At 42.6% G+C, this 27,725-nt stretch overlaps 3 protein-coding genes across 5 annotated transcripts; 1 reads left to right on the top strand and 2 right to left on the bottom strand.

Moving 5' to 3' along the window:
- Positions 1–2,762: 2,762 nt before the first annotated feature.
- Positions 2,763–10,421, bottom strand: hivep2b (HIVEP zinc finger 2b; the record flags this gene model as incomplete). Its single annotated transcript, XM_079215232.1, has 6 exons — positions 2,763–3,170; positions 4,117–4,901; positions 4,992–5,090; positions 5,395–5,570; positions 5,720–5,877; positions 6,573–10,421. 6 exons carry the CDS (start codon positions 10,419–10,421, stop codon positions 2,763–2,765), a joined length of 5,475 nt encoding a protein of 1,824 aa, XP_079071358.1.
- An 8,297-nt stretch (positions 10,422–18,718) lies between these two features.
- On the bottom strand, positions 18,719–23,128 carry LOC306747013 (plasma alpha-L-fucosidase-like). Of its 2 annotated transcripts, none has more exons than XM_079230004.1 (7): positions 22,872–23,128; positions 22,114–22,301; positions 21,618–21,957; positions 21,335–21,545; positions 20,654–20,844; positions 20,104–20,212; positions 18,719–19,673 (listed from the first exon to the last, which is right to left on the bottom strand). In XM_079230004.1, the coding sequence occupies exons 1-7, from the start codon at positions 23,060–23,062 to the stop codon at positions 19,536–19,538; spliced, it is 1,368 nt and encodes a 455-aa protein (XP_079086130.1). In that variant the 5' UTR covers positions 23,063–23,128; the 3' UTR covers positions 18,719–19,535. The 2 variants fall into 2 exon arrangements, 1 of the variants encoding a protein (XP_079086130.1); XR_013771137.1 differs by having other exon boundaries at positions 19,656–19,673; positions 20,104–20,200.
- Positions 23,129–23,413: 285 nt separating this feature from the next.
- Positions 23,414–26,350, top strand: LOC306742450 (putative deoxyribonuclease TATDN3; the record flags this gene model as incomplete). 2 transcript variants are annotated; one of them, XM_079224837.1, is made up of 10 exons in its annotated part: positions 23,414–23,467; positions 23,558–23,590; positions 23,665–23,738; positions 23,814–23,898; positions 24,226–24,288; positions 24,400–24,509; positions 24,991–25,046; positions 25,127–25,239; positions 25,532–25,612; positions 25,772–26,350. In XM_079224837.1, the coding sequence occupies 10 exons, from the start codon at positions 23,414–23,416 to the stop codon at positions 25,913–25,915; spliced, it is 813 nt and encodes a 270-aa protein (XP_079080963.1). In that variant the 3' UTR covers positions 25,916–26,350. The 2 variants fall into 2 exon arrangements, with proteins under 2 accessions (XP_079080963.1, XP_079080964.1); XM_079224838.1 differs by having other exon boundaries at positions 25,535–25,612.
- Between the last annotated feature and the right edge of the window lie 1,375 nt (positions 26,351–27,725).

Genomic DNA, 27,725 nt, shown 5'->3' on the forward strand with positions numbered 1-27,725 from the left:
AGATCTGTCTCTGTGATTGGCCAGAATTAGAACAGAACCTCCTCCCAAAAGCCAGCATAATGCACCGCGACCATCACAGTCATTTCCTCACTCAATATATGGTTTGACCGTGTAGTGCTCACTGAATGTGCTGTTGGAGTTTTGCTGAATTTGATGCAACCTGAAAGTGGTTGAATATTATCCACAAGGTGAGAACTATTTTTGGAAGCATTCATTTATTTATCTTGTTCCGTGTTATGACTGCAGTAATAATTTTTCACCAGAGGGTGTCACTGGTAGGAGTCTCTCAAATCTTTCTCTCTGGGGAGATTTCTTTTTTTGGTCCACACTCTGCCTGAAGGTAAAATATGAATGATTTCATCTGATTCCCTGTGTGCTCTAATTTAAACAACAGTGGAGTTATTCAGGAGGAAAGGCATGGGAGCCATTTTGAATAATGAAGTAAAATAATAAGAAAAAAAACATGAAATAAGCTGCAACACACATCCTTGGGTTAGAAGTATATTCTTTTAAAACAATTTTGAATTTAATCTGAAAAAGTAGAGCACCAAACAATAAAGTCCCCATAGCATAAAAGAGGCACTCCGTCCTGACTAACCAGTTTCGATGCCAATAGCTAAACAACGGGTTGGCTACTGAGGTTTCTTTCCTCAAAAGATCTTAGCTGAGAGGTAACATGATTCGTCCTCTGTGTGTTTAACAGGGAATTTCATAGACATGAGAGGCACAAAGCAGTTCAGTAAATATAAGTACACAATAAAAACAAAACACAATCTGAATACATACTGTATGCCAAAGCAAACGGAAGGCTTTACTTTGCCTTCACATCTTATGAGCATTCTGCACCGTCACGACAAATAAAAGTACATGAAATCAAAGCTATACGTACATCTCGAGAAAAGGGAAACACAAGATTAAAGCAGTGCACCTTTTAAATTCTTTTATGTAAACATGAGTGAACAAAGTGTTTTCTGATTTTGAAAGTAATTTTCAAACTGGTAACATAACCACTTGAAGATGTGAATACACTTTATTATTATAATTTTTTTTTTTTAAGATGACACACAGTTAGCGATCCACACTGTGCTATTATCGCCCTCATTAAACCTCCGTTACGTCTACTGCAGACGTGTTACCTCTTAAAGAGATATAAACAATCCACGTAAAAAGTTCTCAGAATTCAACACTGCAAAAATAGTTCAAATCATAAAAATACACATTTATGTACAGAGAAAAAGTAATGCATTTGGTGAATGATTACTTTGAGCTGAAGCACAGTAACAGTCAACCAACTCACGCCGTTAACATCATTACTTTAGTATTACTTACAGTAAAGTGATATTGATTCATCCAGTTACACTTGAAATGCAAGAAAACATACTATTGACTGATCATCATAGCCCCTTGAATTAGTGTGCAACGTGTTTCACAAAATGAGAAACGTGAAAAAACGACTGGAATGTTTCAAAAAACCACACGAGAACATAAAATGTTTTACTCCCTTATTTTCACTGACCACGTCAGCTAAACATCAAAGATGAAAGGATGAAAGTGCATCGTCAAAACTCATAAAATGCTTCTGGTCATCTGTATGAGAGAGAGAGAGAAAGAGAGAGAGAGAGAGAGAGAGAGAGAGAGAGAGAGAGAGAGAGAGAGAGAGAATAAACACTGTTTTAATTAAAGCAAATATATGAGATCAAAAGCAATGCCAGCGTGGCTTACTGCATAACTGCATCACTGCTGCATAAGTACAGATATACCATATAAATAGTAGTCAAATATTTACCAGTATCAATAAGTGCTCACGTTCTAATATATAAATACATCTTACAGTATTCGTAATTACATGTCAACTTCCTCTATTTTTGTGCAATAGCAAATCCCATGCATTTTTACCAAGATAAAAACCACAACATTTAGAAAAATGTAACATAGGAAACATTTCTTAAGATTGTTTCACATAAATCAAGCTGCATCCGTCTGTCGGCATAACTGACGGTACAAGAAATAAAAAGCTTTTCTCCGAGCGAACTCTTTGACAGCGCCGACGCCTCTGAATAAAGCCGACCTCGGCATAGTTCCTTATTCCACAACAACCTTCTCATAGCAAAATGAGGAAAAGCAAAATAAAGGCACAGAACCTTGCCGCTTGATTAGAAGCACCAAACTGCACAAGAAGCGTCTACTTAAAATTTGGTCAGACTGTTTCATAATACACATACTTTTCCCCTTATAAATAGTCTTTATTTACTGTACTACTGCGTCACACCTTGATATGATTACATTAAACAACAGTCTACTTTCAAAGTACACATACAGTAAAATACACTGTTTGTATGCATCTAAGAAGGAGTATAAGGACATTTGTACAGAATCCATAAATATAATTTATGTGCAATAGTACGCAAACTACTATGTCAAACAAAGGCATATTAGCATAATATCTTTCCATATTGCACCTGCACCCAACAATGATTCTCCACCTCGCAGGACATCCTGCTGCTCGTCCAATCATTTCAAAGAGTCTGAAGAGAAGAGTGCATCAGATCTTCTTCACGGTGAATGTTTGATCCCCACTGTGATCTAAAAGGAGCCGTCTGGAGTATGTGCGAGACCCAAGGAAGTGTGATCATATTGCCTCTAATTGGATAAAGATGAGGTTATGTGCCTAAAGGGCCGAGGACGACGAGGTTGCAGGTGTAGCGTGGGGGAGGGGTCGTCTGTTCCCGTGTCAAATCAAGGAGAAAGAAAGAAAGGGGGTTTCAGTGAGGGTCCTCTGTGGTGATCTTCAACGAGGCAATGGCTTTCAAGCAGGTCTGGACGGTCTCCTCCTGTCCACCGGGGTCGAGGCTTTTCCCCTGAGAAGCCTGATGGGAGGACAACTGGTTCTGGCCCCTGGTGTCCTCTCCTCCAGACTCGGGCCCGTGGACAGATCCCTCCCTGCTGCTGCAGCGCTGGCCCTCGCTGCTCTCGGGGCTCGGCGCCGAGGAAAGGGTGACATCAGTGCTGGAGGAAGGCGGGGAGTACAACATCTGGAGCCCTCCAACAGGAACGACGGGGAGCAAACTGCGTGCCTGCTGCTGGGAGTGGAGAGGGAGGTGGCTGAGGATGTTCTGGTGATGAGAACTGGCAGCGCCGGGCAGACTGGGAGCCAAGCTGCTCCTTTGATCCTGAAACGACACATTGGCAGCATTAGAAGCCATTTCCACATCGCCAGGATAATTTCTCATGTGAAAATATATCACAGTTAGCAAAAATGTGAGGAATACGGTTAGTAAACGTCAGACAGCACATGGAGAACACAGAGGCTACGACTCCATTAAACCATCAGGCTCGTGGTATTCTATATTTCTGTTATTGTCAATAAATCCACTCATAGAGCGTTCAACACTACATGTCCATTCACCCCCATTCATACAGGGATGGGAGGATCTTCCATCTGCCCGTTTGGACTGTTTAATTGTTCATACACATCGACACGGACTAGCGGATTGATTGAAGGACGATCCGCTCTACCACTGAGCCCAGTCGATCAGTTCCACTTCAAGAAAGAGTCATGAATATACACTACATTTTGGTTAAAAGAGCTATATAACTTCCTAAAACAGGTGGGCACTATAGTATTATAGTATTTAGCAAACGCGACTCAAACAGAGCTAAACATTGTATTTGTTGGGGGCTATCTTCAGCTGCGGCGCAATACACATTTGGTTAGAATTCATAATCATCTAGCTGACAAATATGGTATTGACTCAAAATAAACTACAGTATGTGGTCACGATATTGAAGGAAGGCTTCATTGTGTGTGGCTCATTGATGTGTTAAAACAATGCAGCACCAATGCATAGAGCAATAACATATATACTTCAGCTATAATTCATTTATCGTTGGTTTTGATCATTTCATGAGATTTTTTGTCAATAAGAATATCACCAGACTTTTTTTAACAATCATAGGATGTAATTTATCAGGTATGTGTGTCAACATTTTCCAAACTGATCTACCTTCAAGTCTTCCGAATCGGTACCAAAACATTATCACTTTGCCCATGGCCGAACTTTCCATCAAATCTCAAACCCTATTTAACAGAGGTGTAGTACACTTCATGATACGCACCATCTCCATTTCAAAGGCTCCGTGTTGGGCCATTTCCATCTTCGCCTGGTGTCGGGTTTTATCACCACTGCCTTTGTGCTGGTGCGAGCCTCTCCGTGGAGAAACCGCCCTCAGAACGACTCTCTGCCGGCCTCTGATCGAGGACTCTCGCTTCCCAGCCAGCTCTGTTCCAGGAGACACGGGTCGCTCAATCGAGACCGGAGAGAGGTGCTGAATGGGCGTGAAGCCGGGCGAGCCAGCCCTCAGCGGGGAGGTGTCCCATCTGGGAGAGGAGCGACCTCGCGGAGAGAGTTCTCGCCTCGGGGACGGGTAACGTAGGCGTGAAGGGGAGGGCTCCCTGATGGGAGACTCCCAACCGGGAGAGAGCAGGCAAGACGAGTAGGGGTCAAACAGGAAGCCGGCCTGGTCTGGAGACAGCATCGTCAGAGAGTCTTCATCCAAGGACTTCTCTCTCTGGTCGGTTGCAAAGACGGGTCGATGATCCGTGCCGGTCCGCCTGCCAGAGGACAGCTGGCGGACATCGGCGCCGGGCAGCGAGGTGAGGGAATAGACGTGGAGAGCGGCAGTGGCCGTGACCGACAGAGACGTAACTCCACACGGCTGGGGACTCGTGCTCCTTGAATGCAACTTTGGAGTGGAGTCGCCCTCGTATTCGTCGTCCTCGTCATCGTCTTCGTCAATTTCGTCGACGTCTTCGTCCATGCCGTCGGAGTCCTCAGCATCTGAGAACTGGTGTTTGGTTGTGAATGACACCTCCGTCTTCGACTCTTGTTGGCTGTCGTCTACTTAAAAAAATAATAACGCATCAGTTTAGTCTGATTTGTTCTGCAGTAGTTCATGAATCTGCATCAATATTTCATATGCTGGTGTCTTACCATGTTCCTGTATCTCTGTGTCATCCATCGTCACTGACACCCCTAGTTCAAGACATTTCTTCATGTGTGCCTTTGACTTCATATGTTTAGTCAGGTTTCCTGTAAAAGAAGAACCAAATAATAATTAAGTCACCATTTTCTTAAAGGACCATATTTTAACCCAGATTTTTTTTGATGATTTACATGATTCAACATGCCAGCCAAGTCCAGCTCAGAAAATTCCCCCAGAAATAATAAAAGCCAACCATTCAGTCGTGGCTCTCAATAGCAGTAAAAACAACAGAAAATTCAATGCTGCAACAGTTTTTTTCAAAATTGATTACGCACATTTATTTATTTTTTGGTATATAAATAAATATGTTTTTTGTATTTTTCATTCCCTATAAGCTTAAAGAGTACTCACCTTTAGTTTTAAAAGCAAAGTTGCAGACCCTGCAGACGTACGGTCTCACATCTGTGTGGGTTCTGATGTGTTTTTTCAGCATGCTCGGTTTCTTACAGCGAATGCCGCATTCCTCACAAATGTATTTCCCCCGGCCTCGACCTCTGACATACACGTAGTCTTCATTGGACTTGTACCTGAAAAACAAAAAACAGCATTCTAATGAACAAACACATAAAACAGGACTCGGCGGACAGACAGTGGATGCACTAGCATCCTATTACAGCTGCTGTATTTGCTGTCAGCAGAACCACTGAGTGTTATGATAACTAATATCTTGACTGACCCTCCCTCGAAGATCTTAATGCGTGTTGGCAGCGTTTGGGTTGTGGAGGCCTCCCTCTCTTTCCACTCCTCCTTGGCAGTTTTCACTCTGCAGCTGATGTCTTTCACCTTCTTCCCGTAGGTGATGTCCACCTCTTTGGGCTCCGGTTTCCTCTGCAGCTGAAATCAGATGAACACACATTTTGTTAACATCCATTTTAAGTGGACACCGTATCGACAACGTAACGTGATGCTCCCAATATTGTATGTCATGCATGGTGTTACACAGCATGTTTTGGAAACATTAATTATGCTGCTGCTACTGGTGCTGTGAGGAAAAACAGTATCCCTCAAATGTAGTGGATTTTCAGTTTATATTAATTGAAAGCTGCGCTCGGCATGCTTTTTTTTAATGTCATCCAATGCAACAGAGAAAAACGATATTTACTTGAATATCATTTTGCTTTCTGGTAGTTTCACTGCCAAGACATATTTTTTAAGCAAACCGTTAATGTAGAACAAGTGATGAATCAAAGCTTATCACATCATAACTAGCAGCGGGCAAACGATTTCCAGAAATGTGCCAATAGTGACTTATTCTTTTGCCAAACAATTTTATGTGAGCCAAATTCTGTGTAATGAAGTCCTTTTAAACTTTCTTAGTTTCAGAAATGTATCTCTTACTGACATGACGGGGCAACCAAAGTGGAAAACTGCCCAGTGCAGCTTGACTACATGTATAGTGATACTAGCAAGACCAATTAAATGTGTCATGGATAGGGCTTTGCTCTGAAGGGCCAGAACAAATCTTTTTTGGAGTGTTTTACACAGTGGCGTGCTTTAGAAACGATGCAGAGACGGGACTATTTTCTCACCTGTTCCATGCTCTGCCGCCACAGGATGAGGGATGACACCAGCTTCCCCGTGCCAGGCTGACACATAGCCGCCACGGTGTATATAACCTTGTCCCCCCTCTGTTTGGACCGCAGCAGAGCCAGAGCGGTGCTGGTACTCAGCTCCAGAGGGTTCGGGTTGTGGGAGCTCACACACCAGGTGGTGTACACAGAGGAGAACGGGGCATTGCTGTGAGAGCAGCTCGGCTTGGTGTAGTTGAGATAACACCAGCTCACTCCTGTCGTCGTGCGAAGACTTGGAAACTGAGACAACAGTCTTGAATTCTCTGTGTCTGAGATCAGGGCGTCTTGACTGGTGACCAGCTGTGCCACCATGTCCATCTGCACCCGCTTCTCCGCGCCAACTTCTTTCCCCTCGCCGACTGATATCATGGAGTAGGGAGGTGAGCTGCTTCCCAGGGAGCTGCTTTCCATAGCTGACTCAACGCCGTGGTCAGTGGCCTCTGTCGCTTTGTGTTGAAGTGTGATAAATTTACTCATACGTGAGTCATCCTGAGCTTGAGGTGTGGATGCACCCTGCATCTCTGACCTGAGGCCCTTCTCTTCGCTCAAATTACATTTTCCCAACTCCACGGCGCTCAGCTCCTCCACTATCTGCCCAAACATTCTTTCCTCTTTCACCCGTTTCTGCTGCTTCACCTCCATGAAAAGGTCCATGCTGCTGGCGGGGGACAGCATCCGTTTGTTAGTGCCACCACTGGAGGCGTTAGTGGTGGAGATAGTTCTTGAAGTCAGAGAGAGAGGGATGCCCGTCTTGAGCATCGCCGACGACAAATCGAGGGCTTCAACATTTAGGGTGTGCGCCGAAGGTGTTCTGGTGTACGCTAACACATGATGAGGGTCCAGATTTCCAGACAAACGGGAAATCTGATTCTGAGAGGAGGACGTAGTGGAGCTCACGCTGTCATACTGATTGTCAAAAATCTGTGATACTGAAGTGTATGTGATACTGCCGTAGGATGGCACGTGAGTCTGTAGTCTAACAGGAACTAAAAGGCTTGGATGTGACAGCTGGGGGAACGTATTCCCCATGGAGAATATTGGCAAAGTCTGCGGCAGAACAGCAACTGCTGTGATAGGAGGGGAGGTGCTGCCGAGGTGCTGCGGAAACACTGGTGATGGGACTTGTGTTACCTCAGTGTCCGTATTCAATGACTCCTGCCGCACCAAGTCCCCCCTCCTTCCCTCTCTCACAGCCGAGAGGCTGATGTCCACCGGTCTAACTTTGGACGTTGGAGAAAGGCTGCCATAGTCAAATGATATGCTGCGTACCTCTGGGAACTCCTTGCGCAAGTTACAGGGCGCCTGCTCCGAGGAGGAGCGTCTCATTTCATGTTGTTGACGCTGGTTGAGCACAGAGAGGGAGTGCCCGCTCCCTGGCACGGCTAGGAGCTCGAGTGGTTTGCCAGATTCATCCTGCCTGGCTGGAGAGACTGACTTCAAACTCTCCTCCCTGTCAAAGGAGAAGGCGGAGCTATAAGATAAGTTGCTGTCCTGGCTCGGGCTGCGGGAGAAACTAGTGCAGGCAGACTCGAAACTCGATTCACCAGAGGAGTGCTCGATATCAGCCAGGCGCAGCCTTTTCTTCTTTGGAGGGAGCTTTTCTGGAGGAAATTGTGCTAAAGTTTCACTCCTTTGAGGCCACTGAAACTCCTCCATGTGCTTCTCTGGCTCTTTCACCTGCACCTCGGGGGCTTTTTCTGGACTGTCGGGCTCTACTGTCACCCTGATTTCTGGGACTTGTATGTTGGGCTGACGCACAAGTTTGGGGCCCAGTTGAAACGATTGCCTCAGCCTGCTATCACTTCTTTCCAACTCATAAGAGTCACTTGCCTCCATAGCTTGAAACAAAGGAACACTATCCTGTCTCTGCCCGTGGTACTTGTAGGATTCTGACTGTTCAGACTGAGACCTGTTTATTGAGTTTGTGTGCTGGATAACAGAAATTACATTCCCTAGAGCTTTCCTCCCGGACATTTCAGGGCTTACTGATATGTCCATGTCACACCTGTCCATCTGCATGAGCATACTTGACGAATGCCCTTTTCCTAATGCCATGAGGCCCACAGCAGCTTGATTTGAATCATAGTCCTTACTGGAGTCAAACATGTCTTCACACTGTTCGTGATGGCCCTCATACTGACCTGGCAAATCTTCCTCTTCCCTCTTCTCTTTCCGACGCTTCCGCGTTGCCAGTTCCATCGCGTGTCTCTGATGGCTCATATTAGAGGCCAAGGAGGGGTAATTTTCCATCTCCGATCCTGAGGGCGAAGTGCCGCTCTCGCTCATCTTTCTGTGGCCGTCTGCGTCTGCGTGGCCATCATGTGCCGAGTGTTCGAAAGCAGCTTGCCGCCTGAGCCTCCTAATGCCGCCGGTGCTTGCTCTCTCGTCAAAAGAGTGGCTGCCCCTGAGGGCCTGAGGCATCGTCAAACACACTGCCGAGGATGTTGGCATCGAGTTGCTTCTCATCAGAGCCCCCCCATCAGAGCCGGCGTCTAACTGCACTTCTTTTACCTCCTCCCTCGTGAATGACTTTGTGTTTATTTTGATGGGCTCAACGGCGTCTTTTTCTTGGGTGAAAACCCGGGAAACTCCTCTCTCCGAGCGCTTCCCTGTGTACTCATTTGAGTCAGTGCTGCAAGCCACAAAAGCTGCCGTCTGTTTCGGGCTCGGCCTGTAACACTTCCCGAACATAATTTCTTGATAGGACTTTGCGTTAGTGTTCGGAGGGCCCGTCTGGTGTTCGGTACTCTCGGAGCGTGAGAAGTAGCCGGAGTCTGTGCTGCCCTTACTAGACTGACTCGGGAGGGACAGGTTGTGGTCCGAGTCGCTGCTTCTTTTCTCAGACAGCCGAAGTGCAAGCCTCTGTTTGATCGTGCACGATTGGATTGCACGGCTAGCCTCGGCAGCAGCGGGAGGTGCATTGATTTCTTGGGGCTGGGATGAACCATCCTGAGCCGAGATCGACGTGGCTCCCTTTTTCTGAGCAATGAGATTCAGTACTTTTACAGCAGTGTTATCCGATGCCTCCACTGGAGAGTCCAGCAGCAGCAGTGGGTCGTTAAGCGTGTCCTCGTCCGTGTCCGTGCTTTGCTCAGCATCAGAGAATAACTCTCCTTCCCCTTCAAAAGACCCCTGGTCTGCGTTGGCATTGTAAGAACCAAGTTCGGAGAGTGGCACTGTTCCAGCTTTGACCGAGTGAGCATGGGACTTTCTGTGTTTGTATAAATTGCTCTTTGTTTTGAAGGAGAAGCCGCACGGGACGCACGGGTAGGGCCGCTCTCCGGTGTGCGAGCGAATGTGTTTCTTAAGCACGCTGGGCTTGGCACACGCCCTTCCGCAGTAATCACAAACATACTTCCCAGGCTTTTGCGATTTCTGCTCCACCTTAGCCGCAGCGTCTGACAGCTGATCCATCCCTGAATGGGAACACTGTTGTTGGCCTTCAGATTGACTGGTGGACTTCCTATGAGACACAGGTCCAGGGGACTGTGCAGCTTCCTGCCTGGCAATGGGAAACTGTACTGGATACGAAGACACCTCATGGTCTTGATGGTTTGTGGACCGACTTTGGGAGTGCTGATCTTCTAATTGCAGCGATTTCCCTGAGTCAGACATTTCTTTGTAACCACACGTGTCTCGGTTCTGACCTTCTTGCGGTTGTTGGTGCCACCCCTTGTCTTCCAATTCGACCGATGGACTCCTCCTCGTCTGCGCTGCCTCTGAGCTGCATTTCGTCTGTGCAACAACATGTCTGTCCTGACCCTCAGTGGAGCTTTTCACCCCCGCAGTAGTTTCAAGTGACTCCATGAATCCAATGTCACTTTCTTTGGGATCGATTTACAAGGACACTACCTGCTATGTAACTGTAGTGATATTAACATACGTGTGAACTGATTGCGGGGAAGGGTCACCTGGAAGAAATCAGACAGAAGCTACAATTAGACAAATATGGACGTATGACAAACAATCACCTAAACTATCACATACAGATGCACAAGAGGGTAACCAAGTTATATAACTAGAGTTAAAATCCCCTCCTTGAGAGTGAGCGCGAAACTGTTTCCCAAAAGTCCTTCAAATAAGATTGGAGCATAACATTTATAACGAGCTCCTTCACAGCAGGAATGGAAAAAACATTATTTTCTCAGCCTCTAAATGCCAAAAGTTCCTCATGTCAACCTTAGCAGATGCCCATGTGAACGTGTAGCTGTGTAAGTGTGCCATGAATGGTTGTATATGGTTATTGTGTGTGTGTGTGTGTGTGTGTGTGTGTGTGTGTGTGTGTGTGTGTGTGTGTGTGTGTGTGTGTGTGTGTGTGTGTGTGTGTGCGTGTGTGTGTGCGTGCGTGAGCTGAATAGGAATCAAATCCTTCATCATAGCAGCATCTACTTTCAACAAAAATCTACGTATTGTCCTTCAATGTGAAATGTCACTTGTATTAATATATTTTGCAAAACAACAGGTCCTATATTTACAATATACCACTACTTTGTTCATTCTATATCACGGAATTAACTTTTCAATTTAATTTTCACTTGTTCAGTTTTTGTCAACTTGGGAGGCTTTTGCAAATGCCAAAAAGTGAAAATGAAACACTTACAACTCTGCAGAAGATGGGGGAATGTAATTTGACATGGTGTGTGTGTGTGTGTGTGTGTGTGTGTGTGTGTGTGTGTGTGTGTGTGTGTGTGTGTGTGTGTCAGACAGTTACTAGATCATGGCCGATAAATCCAGCTGCACCCTTTTCAACGTGATCTCTACATAAAACACCAAAATATTCTGCTCAAGTCTTTCTTCCAATGCCAGAATCACAGTCAAGCACCTTCAGGTTCCGTGTCTTTGGTGGGATTTGAACCCTTTAGCTCGTCTGTCTCTTTAGTGTCATCATCGTTTACACACTGAGCTGCACGGGACGGCATGCCGTCCTGTACGTAAACACGGCGGACTCCAAGAAGAAACCTCATCATCCCCCGCGGTTAAAGGGAATTGCTTTCGTCGCTGTACTTTCGCTTCATGCCGTGGGGATGTGTCTCTGAGGGCACGTCATTTCCATCTTCTCAGTATCAAATGCTGTGTCCTCCCTAACGAGGTTATGTAAGATTATCTGGTTCAAACCCTCTGAGTTCCCCTTAATTAGGACATCCTCCGACTCTCACTCTCTTCCTCTCACTCCCTCTCTTTCTTTGTTAGCGCACCACACACTCCTCAGGCATTAACCAGAGGATACGAATCCAAGGTGACTCGAGAGATGCTTGAAAACAGATGTAATCTGTAATAATCTCCCCTTTGTTGTTGTTTTTGTGCAAAAACCCATTGCCTCTTTTTGCTGTTTATGGTTTAGTAGCTCTGCTTTCGGACAGATTTTGAGGGCTTCTTGCAGAGCCGGATAGAGAAAAGATAATGCAGGATGGCAAGCGCAGCCTCAGATTGGAACGATCCATGTTTCAACAGGGAGGTTTACGGAGGTGAACTAAGTGGGGTGCCTGGGGGTAACAACATTCAGAGGCCCGGTAGGGAGCTCCCCTTCAAGGTCGGTCTGACCTCATTGCTTAGTTTTCCATCCTCTGTGAGCTGCGAGTGGAGGGAAGGGGGATATGGGTGCAGAGTGACAGCGAGATAAGACCCTCAGAAACAATGCATACCTTTAGACTAAGCACGATAGAGAGGGAACACAGACGACATATTCAGAGCCTCATTGACAAGTCTCTCGACCGATTCAGACTTTTCTTTTTTTATATATGTAGATATATATATCTACATATATAAAAAGGCTGATCCAGCAGACATTTCACTGCAAATTGCTCTCGCTACCAGCAACAAGCACAAACCTATACAAAAATATATGACACAGCAGCAATGACGTGCAACAACAGGAGGCAGGTGGGAGGCAGTAGGTGTGTGTCAGGACGACGGTGGGCTGACTGTGGTACAGTATGCCCGCATGGATGGAGAAATGACTTCATGGTGAGATTTATTTGAACAGCAGACATTCGTGAGACACATCCTTCACTGCTTTGCACACACGAGAGAGGACAATGAGCAAACAAATGCTGGCTCTGGAGAGCCCCGTTATGCCGCTGCATTACATCATATAGAGGCTAAGTTGGCCATTAAAGGGAACAGGCAAGAAGCCTCACGCTGACAACAAATCCATAAATATCATACAGAGATGACCGGATGGTAAAACCCTCTGTGGTGCTCTGACAGTAATGTAGCACATATAGCATGCAGAATCAATCAGCAGCTCTCACTGTGATCAGAATGACATAAAGCACACGGTCTGATGGGGGGGGAAAAAAACATCCACGGCTCGTACGGCAGCTGACATTCAGATATCAAACATAATCCTCATACAAACCTGACATTTGAATAGTCCCCTGTCCCATAGCGACAGTCACATGTGACATTCCTCATGCTGCATAGTCCGTTTCTCCATTCTCCTCATGTCGGGGCAACAATAATGAAATAAATTAGCAAGGTAAAGTCCCATCAGTCATGAAGCTGCTGGCTGACTGGGTGTACATTAGAAGATCTATTGATGCGAGCTAGTCACCAGAGAAAATACCCAACCGTGACGTGCGGACCCAGGCACAAAAATAGCAAAGGGGCCCTGGGAGGGATTACACAACAGCCCACGTTTAAGGACGCTTTTCCTCTCTCTCGCTCTGTTTCAAAGCACAGCGGGAGCTGCCTCCCTCCACACACAAAGTGGGGAGTCAGATATTAGGATGCAAAGAGCTGAACATCACCTTTCTTCGATAGCGGGAGTCAATTCATCCCCAGATTCGGTCGTTTATTTTAGCCCCATATTGTGTGATCTGGATGAAGACACAAGTTCATTCAGGTACACACGATACGATGTGAATCGGACAGAGGATGCGAATAGAAGCAGAGCAGAAGAGCAAAATTGACACGCGTGCTTTTGAAAGACACTAATCACATGGTGCAGCCACTCTGAATGTACATTTCCTACAGCGTGATCCTATTCATTTGGTATATAGAGAGGAACTCAATGAAAGGACGGCGTGTGGCTGGCTGTGAGGATGCTGCAGAAATTAGACATGTTCTCCGAATCCTGAGACACCCACAGTCTGTTCAGAGCCAGTTCTCTCCCAGCACACGATTGGCTTTGTGAATGGAGAGAGTCGTGATGAGGGTGTCATTAACACGGGAAAAAAAAAAAAATAGGACAATACTGCAGATTATGTGCAGCTGCAAACCTCTTCCTGTGAATCAGACGTGGTGCCACCAGCCTCGACATTAACTTCTGCTCAGTAAATACTTCCTTGTGACATGACTTCACCAAAGATTAAATGCAAATGTAAAGATACTACTTGATATGAGCTCGAAGCTAAAACTGAATTGTTATTATTTTGTGTTTGGTAATATTTTATCTGCAACTGAAAACTATACCCAATGAATGCATGTTATATTTAAAATTGTGACCAATGACATCATTAAGATAGAAATGAGATGGAGGATGTTTGTGCGGTTTCAATTTGACAGTAGCGTATTAACATTTTGTGAAATCGTGACGTTGTTTATTTTGTTTTCTATTTAAAAAAAATGACATCTACATATGTAATTTATTTTAGTACAGTGCAAAGCCTCCGATACTTCTGGATCAATAAGTTAGTTCACACATTTCATGTGGACAGCAATCAAAGGAAAAATGAGCTGGAGAGGCAACTAAAAGATGTGGAAATACACATTCTTAGATACTGTGCTTTGGTACAATTCACAAGGTATTTGTACTTTCTTTGAGTTTTTTAATTTGATGGTACTTTGTACCTGTACTCCACTACATTTCAGAGGGGAATGTTGACGTTTTTACTCCAATGTATTACTTTAATAGCTAAAGTTTCAGTTACTTTTCAGATATTGTGTGTACAGTACAAACTGTATAATTAGTTATTACTATGTATATGATAGAAAAATTTACTCGACACCTTGAGGTAAAATCATTGATCAGGATTGATTTAATCTTTGCAAAGAGGAACAGAGTCAGAATCACAACATGATATGTCAATTGCGTATCCTGGACTGCTCAAAGAATAAGCGAAGGGCTACCTTCTTAAATATCAATAGACAGAAGGACACATGACGTCTTCAGATCCCCATCATGAGTCATTGCATGTCTTTCGCTAGACTGGCTTGTCAGGGCCAAAGTCACAAGACATACCTTTCTTAACCTAGAGAGATACTGATATTTCAGTCTCCAGTCTCTATCAGCATGACCAGCCAAGGATGTGTAAGCATGGAAATGTATGTGAGAGTTCAATCAGAAGTCACTGGCTTTATACTAATACAACTAACTAATGAAACCTTACTAGTGATTCTGAAGTTAACATGAGATACAGTGTTAATCAGTCGTAAACACATTGTTCTTCTAACAGTATATTAAAGCAAGAACATGTAATGTTTGCAATGTAAATGCCAAAATGTAGTTTAACAATTCTAAAGTAAGAAGCAGGAGTCACTAAAGTCTGCAAACTGGCTCAGTAATGCAATTACACAAAAATGTATTGATGTTATAATTATTACTTTTACTTAGTAAAAGATGCGAGTACTTCTTACACCACTGCTAATGTAGGTACATTTACCTAATTTAGTGCAATTTTGAGGTACTTGTAATGTGCTTGAGTATCACATTTGCATTTTGTATTTCTTTGTACTTTATCTCCATGACATTTTCAGAGGGAAATATTGTGGTTTTTACTCATCTACCACATGCATTTGACTGCTGCAGTTACTCTACAGGTAAATAATTGAAGTACGAAACTTGATGTTAGATTAAACTACGACAGACTGCTATGACTTTAACCACCTGCAGCCACAGGTAGATCACATAACACACCACTGAATGTGTTTGGATTTGATTAGCTGGACACATACCAACATCTATTTTCTATAATAATTTGCTCAGAAACTGCTCTGAATGCAACAAACAACAAGTCCTTCCCCTGATTTCAATGGATTTCTGATCGCTCCTCAGTCATTTGTGTGAAACGTTATAATTTACACAACTATAAATACTTCACCCGCTTTGACCATCCTCCTCAGTTTTCACTCGGTGCCATTGGGTGAGAATAACTGGGTGCCTCTATGAATAGGAGTCCTTGGCTTTGGGCGCCGGCTCAGCCATATTTATCAGAGGTCTTTCTCCGAACATGAAGCTTACACAGCAGAACAAAGGCTTTAAATGTACCAAGCGACTTATAGTCCAACTTCACCTCGAAGTTCTAAATCCTGCCCAGATGGCAAGCCCTTAGTGGACACTGTAATTTCACAGTGCCTGTCCTTTAGAAACTCCCAGTGTGCCAAAAAAGCAGAGAATGCAGAGGCCGTGTATTGACAGAGTCCGTCCACAGTATGGAATTGCAGAAAGCTATTATTAGCCTCTAACAAGCCGAAGATGAAGTGGAAGCTAACTAACTGCACTGCAGCTGAGATCCATTATGCTGTATTCGGTATCTGGAGGAGCGGCACTAAAATGGCTGATACTCAATGTGCAGTGAAGGTCAAGTCGCCCATCTCTATAAATATAATGGTCTGTCCCCCAGGATGTTGTACACTGCTTTGGCATTTCTTTTCCACCATCTAAAGCTCTACTGACTGGCTCAGATCTGTCACAAATTTGCGTGTGATTGAGTGCCACACAGGCACCCGACTACTAGCAGGCCTCTAATGATATTAGTGGTGGGAGGGGGGAGGGGACGGAGGGGACAACACACACACACACACACACACACACACACACACACACACACACACACACACACACACACACACACACACAGAGAGAGAGAGAGAGAGAGAGAGAAGGGGGTGTTTATGAATGGAAGGAATGAGGTGTTCCTCTCTGCTGGCTGTAGTGGCTGTCATGTGGCTGACTGAGATATCACTTACAGGGGACACTGAACACTGCAGTTTGAACAAACAGCTGACACAAACACCCATAACTATCATATAAAACTCTAAATCCTGCAGATCTATAATTCTCACTTGACGCTTCATCCATTCATTAAAAAGAAAAAAACATAACTTTTGATCAGTCGACCATCGTTTAATTTATCCGCCAGCTCTCTCAAACCAGGCGTACTTTATGCCATTATCACAGCAGTACCTGAAAATAATCTTGACATGATTGTGTGTTTCCATGGCAACCATGCCAACGTCTGTAGCCATTTCCCCCGGTTCCTGTCTACATATATAATTACCAGCACACATTACAGCTCCAAGACTGCAGAAATGAGAACACAGACTTCAACCATAGAGTGCATCACTATGTGATCATGCAGGTTATAAATCTTGTTCTAATAGGCAATAAAATAGAGATACTTGCAGTGTACATTAGAATAAAACCAAATATAAAGTAAAGGCACATCTTATATGATCTGTTGTCTGAGCACTTTATCCTTATCTGATTTAGACATCATTGCTCTGTTGCTGTCGTTGATTGTTGTTTGTCTCGTCTAATGTCTAATGTATGCACCTTCCGCCTAACTAAATTCCTCGTTTGTGCAAACATTCCTGGCAATAAACGGATTCTGATTCTGATTCTGATATGGGTCTTTTAATGTAAAACACCTTCATTTAGGTCATATGTATTTATCACAATGTGACAAATGCAAAATGAAATGTAACTGTGCACTCTGTTTAACTCCTACAATATGTAGCCTATTATACTAGAATATACTAGAGCTGAAAGGATTAGTCCGTATAACTAGTCATCGTAACTATTACTATCAGCAACTATTTAGAGAATTGATTCATATTTATTTTTAATCAAAAAATCAACTTGGTCCAGGTCTCAAATGGGAACCTTAGCTGTTTTTTTTTTTTTTAGACTTCTAGAACAGTAAACTGAGTATTTGGGAGTTTAGACCAATGCTCAAACACAATTATTTTCAATAGACGATTAATCCAAACAATGAATAGTTTAAATAACATGCAAATTAATAGATTAGTCTTCTGTGTTAAACTAAAGATATATGAGTGCGGGACACAGTTTCAACTTTAAAGGTGCAAACTATTAATCTATTAATCTAGAACATGCTCAACAGATTAATATTTAAGGAAAATAATAATTAGCTGCTGCCCTAAATTCAGGCAACACAACACAAAACTAAGTCACGACGTGATCAAATCCTTATGATTCAATTACACTTAAAGTCAATATATTGTATCAACCTTCATATTTTCGAACTTCATGTGACATGCCAATCATATTTTAGCTTTAAGCTTTAATCTGCTCAGTTTCATTTCACAAATTTGTGAGCAAAGAATGAGGATTGGAGGAACTCTCCAACACTAACATGTGGCAGCTCTACTACGGTTACAGCCCACTGTCAATATGTCCTCACATGATTTGCATCCTCACATCTGTCTGTTGTTGTTGTTGTTGTTGGTGGTGGTGGTGGTGGTGGTGTTGCTGTTTAGGGGATCAGCTGTCATGCGCGGGTCCCAGGCTGGGGATAGCCTACTGAAGGGGGGAAATGCACGGACGTGAGAACCCCTTACAAACCCCCCATCTGCACGTCATGGAACATTTGCCGAACAGGAACCTCCCACCTCAAAGGCGTGCAGCAGAGAGCAGACACAACAGGGAGACCTGCCTGCACCGGACTCACCATCTTAGGCGACAGAATACACCTCTTTCTGTCGCAGATCGGCGGCGGCAGGTTGCACATAGCTCCGGCTTTGCAGCACAGTATGGCCGCAGCAGGTATGCAGCAGCGGGGAGTGGAGGCTTACCGGTCACCGCGCACCGCGCACATCGTGTCGTTCCACACACATTTGTTCTGATGCACGACAGGGATTCTGGTTTTCCCGGGTCGCCTGCGCACAGCAGGAGAGGAGAGATCAGTTTTGCGCCGTCAGCGTTTCTTAAAAATGTCACGCAAGGCCGGGGTGTTGTTACAGATGTGTGCAGCAGGGGGCGCTAATGACTAGAAGTAACCCAGGAGTGCAACAATCAAGTTGAAACATTAATAGATATCTTATGATATAATAACCGTGATTTATTTCAGGGATATTACATTTTGTTTCCCACACATGCAAATATTAGATCATTTAAAAAAAGATGGTGCTTAGACTTTTTTCATCATTTATTTTATTCAAACAAATATAAAACATTCACCACAACACAAGCCAATGCAGCAGACTGCATGTAAATCACATACAAAATATATAGATTTAAAAATAATCCCAAAAGTGCAGAGCAATTGTGAATACAAATTTCACAATTTTATGCAAGAAGTCACATGATGAATAATCCATATCCAACCTAAAATGACTAATATGTCCCCAAGTAAGTTACCAAGTGTAAAAATACTCTGCGACAAGTAAAAGTCCTGCATTCAAAATCTTAGCAAAAGTCAAAGTAGACATTACGCAGACTGGCCCATTTTAGAATAATGTAAATTATATTATTGAATAATGATTATTGATGCATTCATTTGTTCAGCACTTTAATGTTGCAGCTGGTAAAGGTGGAACACATTTCAACTACTTTGTATACTTCATAATAATAAATCACAATTTATCGGTTGATTTAAATTTCATATCAACAATCTGAATCTGCAAAGTAACTATTCTCATCAAATGAAAAACGTGAAGAATAAAGTACAATATTGGAGTAGAGGCATTAAGTGGCATAAAATGGAAATACTGAGGTAAAGTACCTCAAAATTATATTTAAGTACAGTACTTGAGTAAATGTACTTTGATTACATTGCACCATTAGAGCTAGAACAAAAGACTTTTATCCTAAAAGTTACCCAGATCAAAACCAGAGATCACGTAATAATGTTAAGTATTTCAAACAGATCATTTTATGGGGGGTGTTCAGTGATTTAAAGCTGTTCCTCTCTTGGCCTGCAGCTTTGTCCCTTCCTGTTTAGCTGATCAGGTTTCCCTTTAAGTGGCACCTGTCAGCTTCAGTGTCCAGGCCCACTGGCAAGGCATTTGGTTGATGGACAGCTGGGGGAGTTGAACCCGCAGCCCGCTGGGCTTCACAGGCTCCCACTTTAGAGGCCCGTGGCCGACAAGCACCACCTTTTGTTTAGAACAAAAGCAACACATGAACAATGTTGAAATGTTGTTCGGACGAGAGAAATAGACAGAGCGCTGCTCTGTGAACGAGTCAACCTCATTTCCCAGGATGCAGTGCGGTTATTGGACATTCCAGCAGAGGTAGACCAGATAGATCGATATATTGAGCCTTTAATTAAATACTGTCTTCGTTAATATGATGGAGGTTCTTCTCTGAAGCCGGTTAAAGCCGTTTTTTACACCGGCTCTAAAACCTGGTCGACAGTTTTCACTATTTTCTGACATTCCAATATTTATTAATGAATCAATTATTTGAGAAAATAATTGTTAGATAAATTGATATGGAAAATAATACATTATTTGTAGCCTTATGCGCTAACTTTGCGTAATAATAATAATAATAATAATTACTTGACCAAAGCTCTCATCTTACCTGAGTCTGTCCCTGAGTAACCACAGGTTCATTCAGAACCACAGATCCATTATTGGGCCACTGCAGTAGAACAGCAAAGATGCTCTTTTCCTGTGGTCTGAAAGTGTACCTGTCAATATATATATGAGTATTACAATAATACAGGCCTATGAATGAGCTTCGAAAATATAATTTACAATTTCTGATCCCATTTCACTTTAGTTTGTTTGGAGGACATTAAATCAAGCACAGCTACAAAATACATGTCAAAAGTGAGACAGTGTAAGTTTAACACTTATACAATGTAAAGTTAGCCAAGACGAAGGTGATGAGGTACCTTCATCACCATCAGTTAAATCACATGTTATTAACTCACTCAATGGTAGTTACAAAGATGCATGAATTCTATCACAACTTTTGGCAAAATAATGTGGAGAAACACAGGAATGAGCAGACACCAAAAAATTCTCACATTCAAGAATTAGGTTGCTTTTTATATACCTCAATATCAAGAACAAAAGGGGGGTGAGGGAGGAGTGATCTATTCCATAGAAACCATAGAGCAACCCACCAGATGCTGGGAGTGACGGCGTCCTTCTGAACCCGCCATGCTGTCGTGTTGTAGATCGACTCCCCGTTGACCTTCAGCCACTGACCCATCTGCCTCAGACGCTCCTCAAAGATGGGCGAGATCCGTCCATCGTGTGTCGGCCCGATGTTCATCAGCAGGTTTCCCCCGCAGGACACCGTCTCCACCAATGTCTGAAACCCCAGGTTGGAGTTTATACATTAGAATTGTATTCGAAAAAATATTTCTTTAAACGCTAGAGGGTGCTGATCCCCCACATCAAAACAGGACTAAAACCCATTTTCATAGACCATTTTGAAATAAAATCATTTAAGGTACAGCTTCTCAAATATAAATATGTGCTCATTTTCTTTGTTGTGTAATATAGTAAACTGAATATCTTTGTGTTTTGGACAAAACAAGTAATTAAAATAATAAGATCATAATAAGCATAATTGTCAAAGAAAAAAACATGGCTAATGTAGACGTGAAGGGCTCATTTTAAGCTCAGAAAAAGTCTTAGTTTCAGGTGATTCTCCACCAATTAAAACAGAATTATAAAAATGTTTTTCCAGTTCTACTAATAAATTTCCCCATAATGTCACACACTGGCTCTTTAAGCTAAATCCTCAATCCGTTGATAATAAAAACAGTTCAGAGGTAAGTGAGGTGTTCCACTCTCACCCCTACAAGCTGCTGGATGGTGAGGTAGTCGCTGAGAGGAGCGTTGCGTCTGAAACCCCAGGACTTTGAGTCAATGGTCATGCAGTTCTCCCACTTGTGTTTGAGCAGGTGTTCCGGCTGGTAGCGATCGGCGCAGGTGTAATATCCGCCGTGTTTGCAGATGCAGCCAGAGCCCCAGCGATCGTTTGTCACCACCGTGTCTCGTACGGGACTGCGAAAACATACAGGTTACGATCACGCTAATCCAACAATACACTCACTGGATGAATGAATGAATGATCACCTGTCATTATAGAGCCAGGCCAATAACCCTGTGCTGTTCCAGTACTTGTCAGACGCATCTCCGTCCCCGTCGGACCACAGCACCTCCGGTTTGTACTTGGCAACGAGCTCGTAAAGCTCGGGCAGAGTTTTAGTGGTTGGAAAGTAGTTTGTCTTGAAGGCATTGGCAGCGTCCTGTTCAAAGAGCGGATTGAACCACTCAAAGAGAGAGTGATAGAGCCCTAAACGCAGGTCACTGTGAGCACGGAGGGCAGTCGCCACCTCCCCTACCAGATCTCTTTTTGGTCCAACATCCACTGCGTTCCAGTTCCAGGAGTTTTTTGAGCCCCAGAGTGTGAAACCTGAAAGTATATAGATAAAAAGATACATCTCATGAAGTGCAGGAAGGATGCAGCATGGTACTAATACTCAAAACATGTAGAATGATGTCGTCGCTTCATGAAATAACTTTAAAATACTTAAAAAATAAAAGGCATGATGTCGATCATGTCCTGTACCTTCATGGTGTTTTGTGGTCAGGACGATGTACTTTGCCCCCGATGAGGCAAAGATGTCCGTCCACTCTTTGGCATCAAAGAACTCAGCAGTGAACAGCGGTGCAAAGTCCTGGTACTTGAAGTGTGGAGGATAGTTCTTCTGCATGAAGTCAACAAACGCCTGTGATTTCTGCTTCTGCCAGTAAAACCTGGAACAGGAATAAAACACAAAACAGGCTAAGGACGAGCCACTTCCTGAAGGTAAGAACTGTTGCTCTTTGGTGTGTTGCATAATGCATGTCACGAGTTGGCCCTCTGGGACTTTATTCACCTCTCTGGTCGGGATCATCAGGCCTCAACACCCGGGAGTTTTATTTAAAAAGTTCAGCAGCCGAACTCACAATTACAAAGCATTGATCAATCAAAAGCCAAGTCCATAATCTAATGATGAATAAGCATCCAGCTATAAGAGTAAATGATGTTGATTAATCAAGGAATTTAGCGTTAACTGGTCTCATAAACTAGTAACTGGTAAGAATCTAACTTGTGATATGAGCTGATATGATGGTCTCAACCAGCCAGACCAGTGTTTCCAGTGTGGTTGACTGATCAGGAATTGAATGACTATTCAAAAATCTGTGATCGTGTCATTATGCAGTTATGCTTAGGTTACCAGATGTCAGAAAATGACCTTTTAACTTCCCCTCCACTCCCTCTGTCTGTAAAAATGTAAACAATATCATGCAAATGTTAAATGCAAGAAAACAAACAACACTCACCAGAACCACTCGCTGCCGAAGCTCGGGACAGAGTAGACCCCCCAGTGGATGAAGATGCCAAACTTGGCCTGATCATACCACTCTGGCAGCGGTCGGGAGTCGATCGATTGCCAGTTGGGTTCGTATTTCGTTGTTCCGTCGATGCCGATCAACAGCATCGATAACAGGAACAACACCGGTAAACTTCCCATTTCAGGTATTTAAAAAAACACACACAACGATCTCTCATGTGTACGAAAAATCTTAAAGTTAATGTTTTAAATTTAAAAAAATGAAATGATAAATTGAAAGCGCATAGCAGGAACAAGTCAAACACATCAACTGACGGTCACGCGGGGTTCGGCTTCTTGACAACAGTGAGAGTATTTGATATGCTCACCTTCGTTGAAGCACTGAGGAGATTCAACCGTTCAGCCAATCAGATTAAACGAAACGCCCTCTTTCCGGGCGAAGCTGTATTGTACATCTCGCGCTCCTTCGAGTTTCACGCATGCGCGTTACGTCTCCTCTTTGCGGAAGTAGGTCATGTTTTGGTTTTGAACATGCATGGCTACGTTGACTGCCACTGTCATATCTCTGCGAGGGATTTTGACAAGGTACGTTAGGACTTTTAAAGGCCACCAGTGGATTTTATATCTGAGATATCTGCTAAAGCTTTTTTTGCCTTTTTCTCTTTTCGTTGTCAGGACATAGAGGAGGTGGTTGAGAACTCAAAAAAGGTGAGCAGTGTTCGCTACGAAGCGTTGTCCACAATAGCTGTTGTGGTTTTAATTTGTGCTTTTTTATTTCCAAGGCTGGCTTGTTGGCGCTGTTAGCCGTGGCCGAGGATGCTGGCGAATTTCACAAGATTATTGCGTTGTCACAAAGGTAACTACAACTATTATAGGACGTGATTTGAGTTTAATTTGTCACGTTTTCACTTCTTTTTTTTTCTTCTTCTAGGTTTCCAGGATACATTTTTCCCTGCCTAGGAGTCCATCCTGTTCAAGAAGTTTCCCCAGAGCAACAGAGGGGGGCTTCTCTCCAGGTAGGCTCGAGTTGAAAAGGGTCGGCTTAAGCAAATGATACAAAGAAAAGCCCAATTATGTACTCGTATAGTACAGATATAATGAAGGTCCTGCCAGAGTGCCACCCTCTCTGATCCTAATTCTACTAGTGTTGCTTTAGTCCACTCTGTATATACTGTATATCATCTTTTTGCATGTTTTATTAAGATATTATTTTGGGGGCGGGGGCTTTTTTAATTTTTTTTTACCTTTTTATAATAAAAACAACAGCATAGAGATGATAGGAAACGAGAGGAATAACATGCATAGCGAAGATAATAGAAGATGTTTTCTTATTTTTCTCTCAGGATTTAGATGCAGCTCTACCCATAATAGAGAAATACAAAGATGACCTTGTGGCTATTGGAGAGGTAATAATACATTATTTCTTATATGACTTAATTGAATAGCAGTTTATTGTCCTGGCTTTTTCTTTGGCAATCATGTAAACAGCGAACTCTTTTTCCTGTCTGTTATTTTAGGTTGGTTTGGATTTTACACCCAGATATGTCAGCGGTGAGAACGACAAAGAAAACCAAAGGCAGGTCCTCATTCGTCAGGCACAGATAGCCAAGGAACTGGACCTCCCTCTGTGAGTCACACTGTAGTACTGCAGATGATATTAACAACAAAAAAAAGTAATTTCAGTTCAACACGGTAATGTACTGTATGTCCAGTATGTCCCGACATTATATCAGGTGCACAGGGGAAAAGGCAAAAGTAATATAAAGAAAATGTCGTAGTTCTACTCAATTTATCTGTTCAGGAGCATCTAATCAGTGCTGTGTATGACAGAATTCGAATTTAAGAAATCCACTCACACACAATCCTTGACTTTGAGAAATCGTTTAATTCAAAAGAACAAACAACTTCCGCCGGCATTCCCTGAATATAACAGGTGGAGCAGTTTTTCCTCAAAATACCTTTTAAAGACCTTTTAAGAGAATCTCAGTATACGCAGTAACATAAAATACATAATTCTGCCCCTTAACGAACCAGAACCATACTATTTTGTATGGTCCAGAGATATGGTCCAGAGATTCATAACATTTGTATGTTTATTTTATTTCTAGAAATGTTCATTCACGGTCTGCAGGAAGACCCACCATCCACCTCTTGAAGGAGCAAGGTAAACATTAAAGTTGAGATTCTCTTGCATTTAGTTGAGTGGTTTAGAAGTTAAATGCAGTTCCTCTAAAATGTCACTAGGTGTCGAAAAAGCCCTGCTTCATGCTTTTGATGGTAAACCATCTGTTGCCATGGAGGGAGTGAAGGCTGGATATTTCTTCTCCATCCCACCATCCATCATACGCAGTGATCAGGTACAACAGAGCACCTGGTTAAATATACTCTGTATCACAGCCAAACCTAGTCAAAATTTTACTCTTACACATACATATGTGTCATTAATGTGTGTAAATAGACACATTTAATTTAGAAATGTTATTTTAAAGACACCGTTACAAATTGCTTGAATGTCTGTCATTTCTATATATAAGCATTTACACTTTACACACGGGACTACTTACACGGTCTCTTCACACAGTACTGACATGTTGACTTTATCACATTGAATGTTAATGATTGCGGTTCTTTTGTGTATTTTCCACCAAGAAGCAGAAACTCGTGAAACAGTTGCCGTTGGAGAACATCTGTCTAGAAACAGATTCACCTGCTCTTGGTCCAGAAAAACAGGTAGAATGTTTTTTTTCTCCCTCATTTGCATTGCATGTTATATTTTTAGTAGGATATTTGGAATATAAGCTTTTCATATAAAAATCGTATATATATCCTAAGGCGTTTATCATTCAAACATGTATGTCTTATTATTCTTGTTTTGTGTCCTGAATGCAGGTGAGAAATGAGCCCAAAAACATCTTTATCTCTGCCGAGTACATCAGTAAGATTAAAGGAGTCTCGCTACAGGAGGTGATGGAGGTGACGACGCAGAACGCTCTCCGACTCTTCCCAAAGATAAAGTCTGCCATCAGACCCTGACGAAGCCTGAACAGTTTGTTTCATCAGTGATTTAATGTGGTATTCTGACTGAAGATGTCCTGACGTGTAAATCAAGGCGTGGTGTAAATCAGTCTTAAGCTAAAACACCAAACCTTACTTGAGTGTTGAAAGCTATTTATTTATCTCCATTTAATCTTCAATAAAGGAAGATAATAACAATTTAACACACAAGTTGAATATCTTTCATGTGTGTGATACATCTGAAACCAACATTTCATAAACATGTTACAAAAACATCAACTGACAGTGATCATCATTTAAACATTCATATCATTGTAAAGTTAAATCCCATAGAATGATCTCAAAGATGATTTAGGGTCATTTCCAATCTGACAATAGTTAAAAAAAAATTGGTGAAAATTTAGATTTTGTATACATGTTTAATTAGTCTCACTGGACTTTTTGTTGACAACAACTGCTTTTATAATAAATAAATAATGATAATAAATAACTTGAAACTTTAGATGTCTTGTTTATTCCCACCACCAAACACATTGACACACCCCCACCTATCAACTGCTGACAATATGTATCAGCTCTCAAAATGTGAAGTAGAAGCAGTAAGTCATGTGCTTAATTAATGATATAGCTAACTAGAAAATTTCTCAAGAAATGTAGATGTTGTGGCGACTACTGCCGTAAGATGTTGCAATATATGTAGGTGTCATTTCAGTATGTGTGATGGACTTGAGAGCAGCTATTGCTTCATAGACACAGGTCACTGGGTACCATGGTGATTGGGGCACCAGGGTGAAGAGCATCTTAAGACTGGGAGTGGAGACTCAGCCGAACGCGTTGATATGCTTGTTATGTTTGTAGAGTTAAAAATGTGACCGTGAGCGTCTTAAGACTTTAACATGGAGTCCAATGGAGCAGTTAGTTGGACTTCATGTCACTTTCAGGCTTGGTGACAAAAAAGTATAAGTTTGTTGGATTCCATGACGCACGTGTATCACAAGCACAATATTTCCTACGTTTTTATCCAACAATGGTGTATGAAGAGTGAGAATTGTGGGACTAAAGGCAAAATACGTTGTTTTTTTTACAAGCTTCTGTTGCTCCCTCTCACTCTGGCAGTTGGCTCTCCATTCTAGCTCTGAACATTCCGTGCCATACGCACCCATAATAAACTCTGAAAGGTTCTGAAAATTTTCATAAACTTGAACAATAATTACAAGAAAACTGTGCTAGCTATCAAATAATGGCCAATTGGGCAAATCAACTCCAGACTTTTGTTAACGTTTTAAACTTGTATGCATTATGAGCCCTTGCTGGCATCGCCACACCGAATTATAGGTTATATATTATTATCATTAATGCTGCTGTTTGAGTGTATGACTTTCGCGCCATTTTTTTATATTTTTATTTTTATTTTACAACTTTACAAGACAGAACTTTAAAGATACAATACAAAAAGATGGAAATAGAAAACAACACCAACACAAAAGAAACAAATACATTTGCAAAATAAAATAAAAATACATAGACAACCACAACAAATAATAAACACATTCGCACATTACCAGACTGAGATAAGTACATTTTGGTTATTAGACTTGGTCAGTTTAAGTCAGCATCGGTGCCAGTATTTTTAATCTGGTTGAGCAAAGTCCCGTCCGGAAGGGTCCACCTATGACCGGTTTCCATATCTTGACAAATCCCTTGACATTGCCATGGAGGGTGTAGGTCAACTTTTCCAGAGAAAGGACTTCCAAAATCTCTTATACCAATCGTCTGTAGAAGGGGTATCTTTAGAAATCCAGAATTTCAGAATAGTCTTTCGTGCTAT

This window comes from Taurulus bubalis, assembly GCF_910589615.1.
Source record: "Taurulus bubalis genome assembly, chromosome: 1".
Classification (NCBI taxonomy): Eukaryota; Metazoa; Chordata; class Actinopteri; order Perciformes; family Cottidae; genus Taurulus; species Taurulus bubalis.

Excerpts from the sequence above, each read along its gene's own strand:
- LOC306747013 (XM_079230004.1), bottom strand. The coding sequence starts at position 23,062 with ATGGGAAGTTTACCGGTGTTGTTCCTGTTATCGATGCTGTTGATCGGC. Across the intron at positions 21,546-21,617 it reads GCCTGGCTCTATAATGACAG|TCCCGTACGAGACACGGTGG; the intron begins GTGATCATTCAT and ends ATGTTTTCGCAG. Across the intron at positions 20,213-20,653 it reads GCCGTCACTCCCAGCATCTG|GTACACTTTCAGACCACAGG; the intron begins GTGGGTTGCTCT and ends ATATATTGACAG.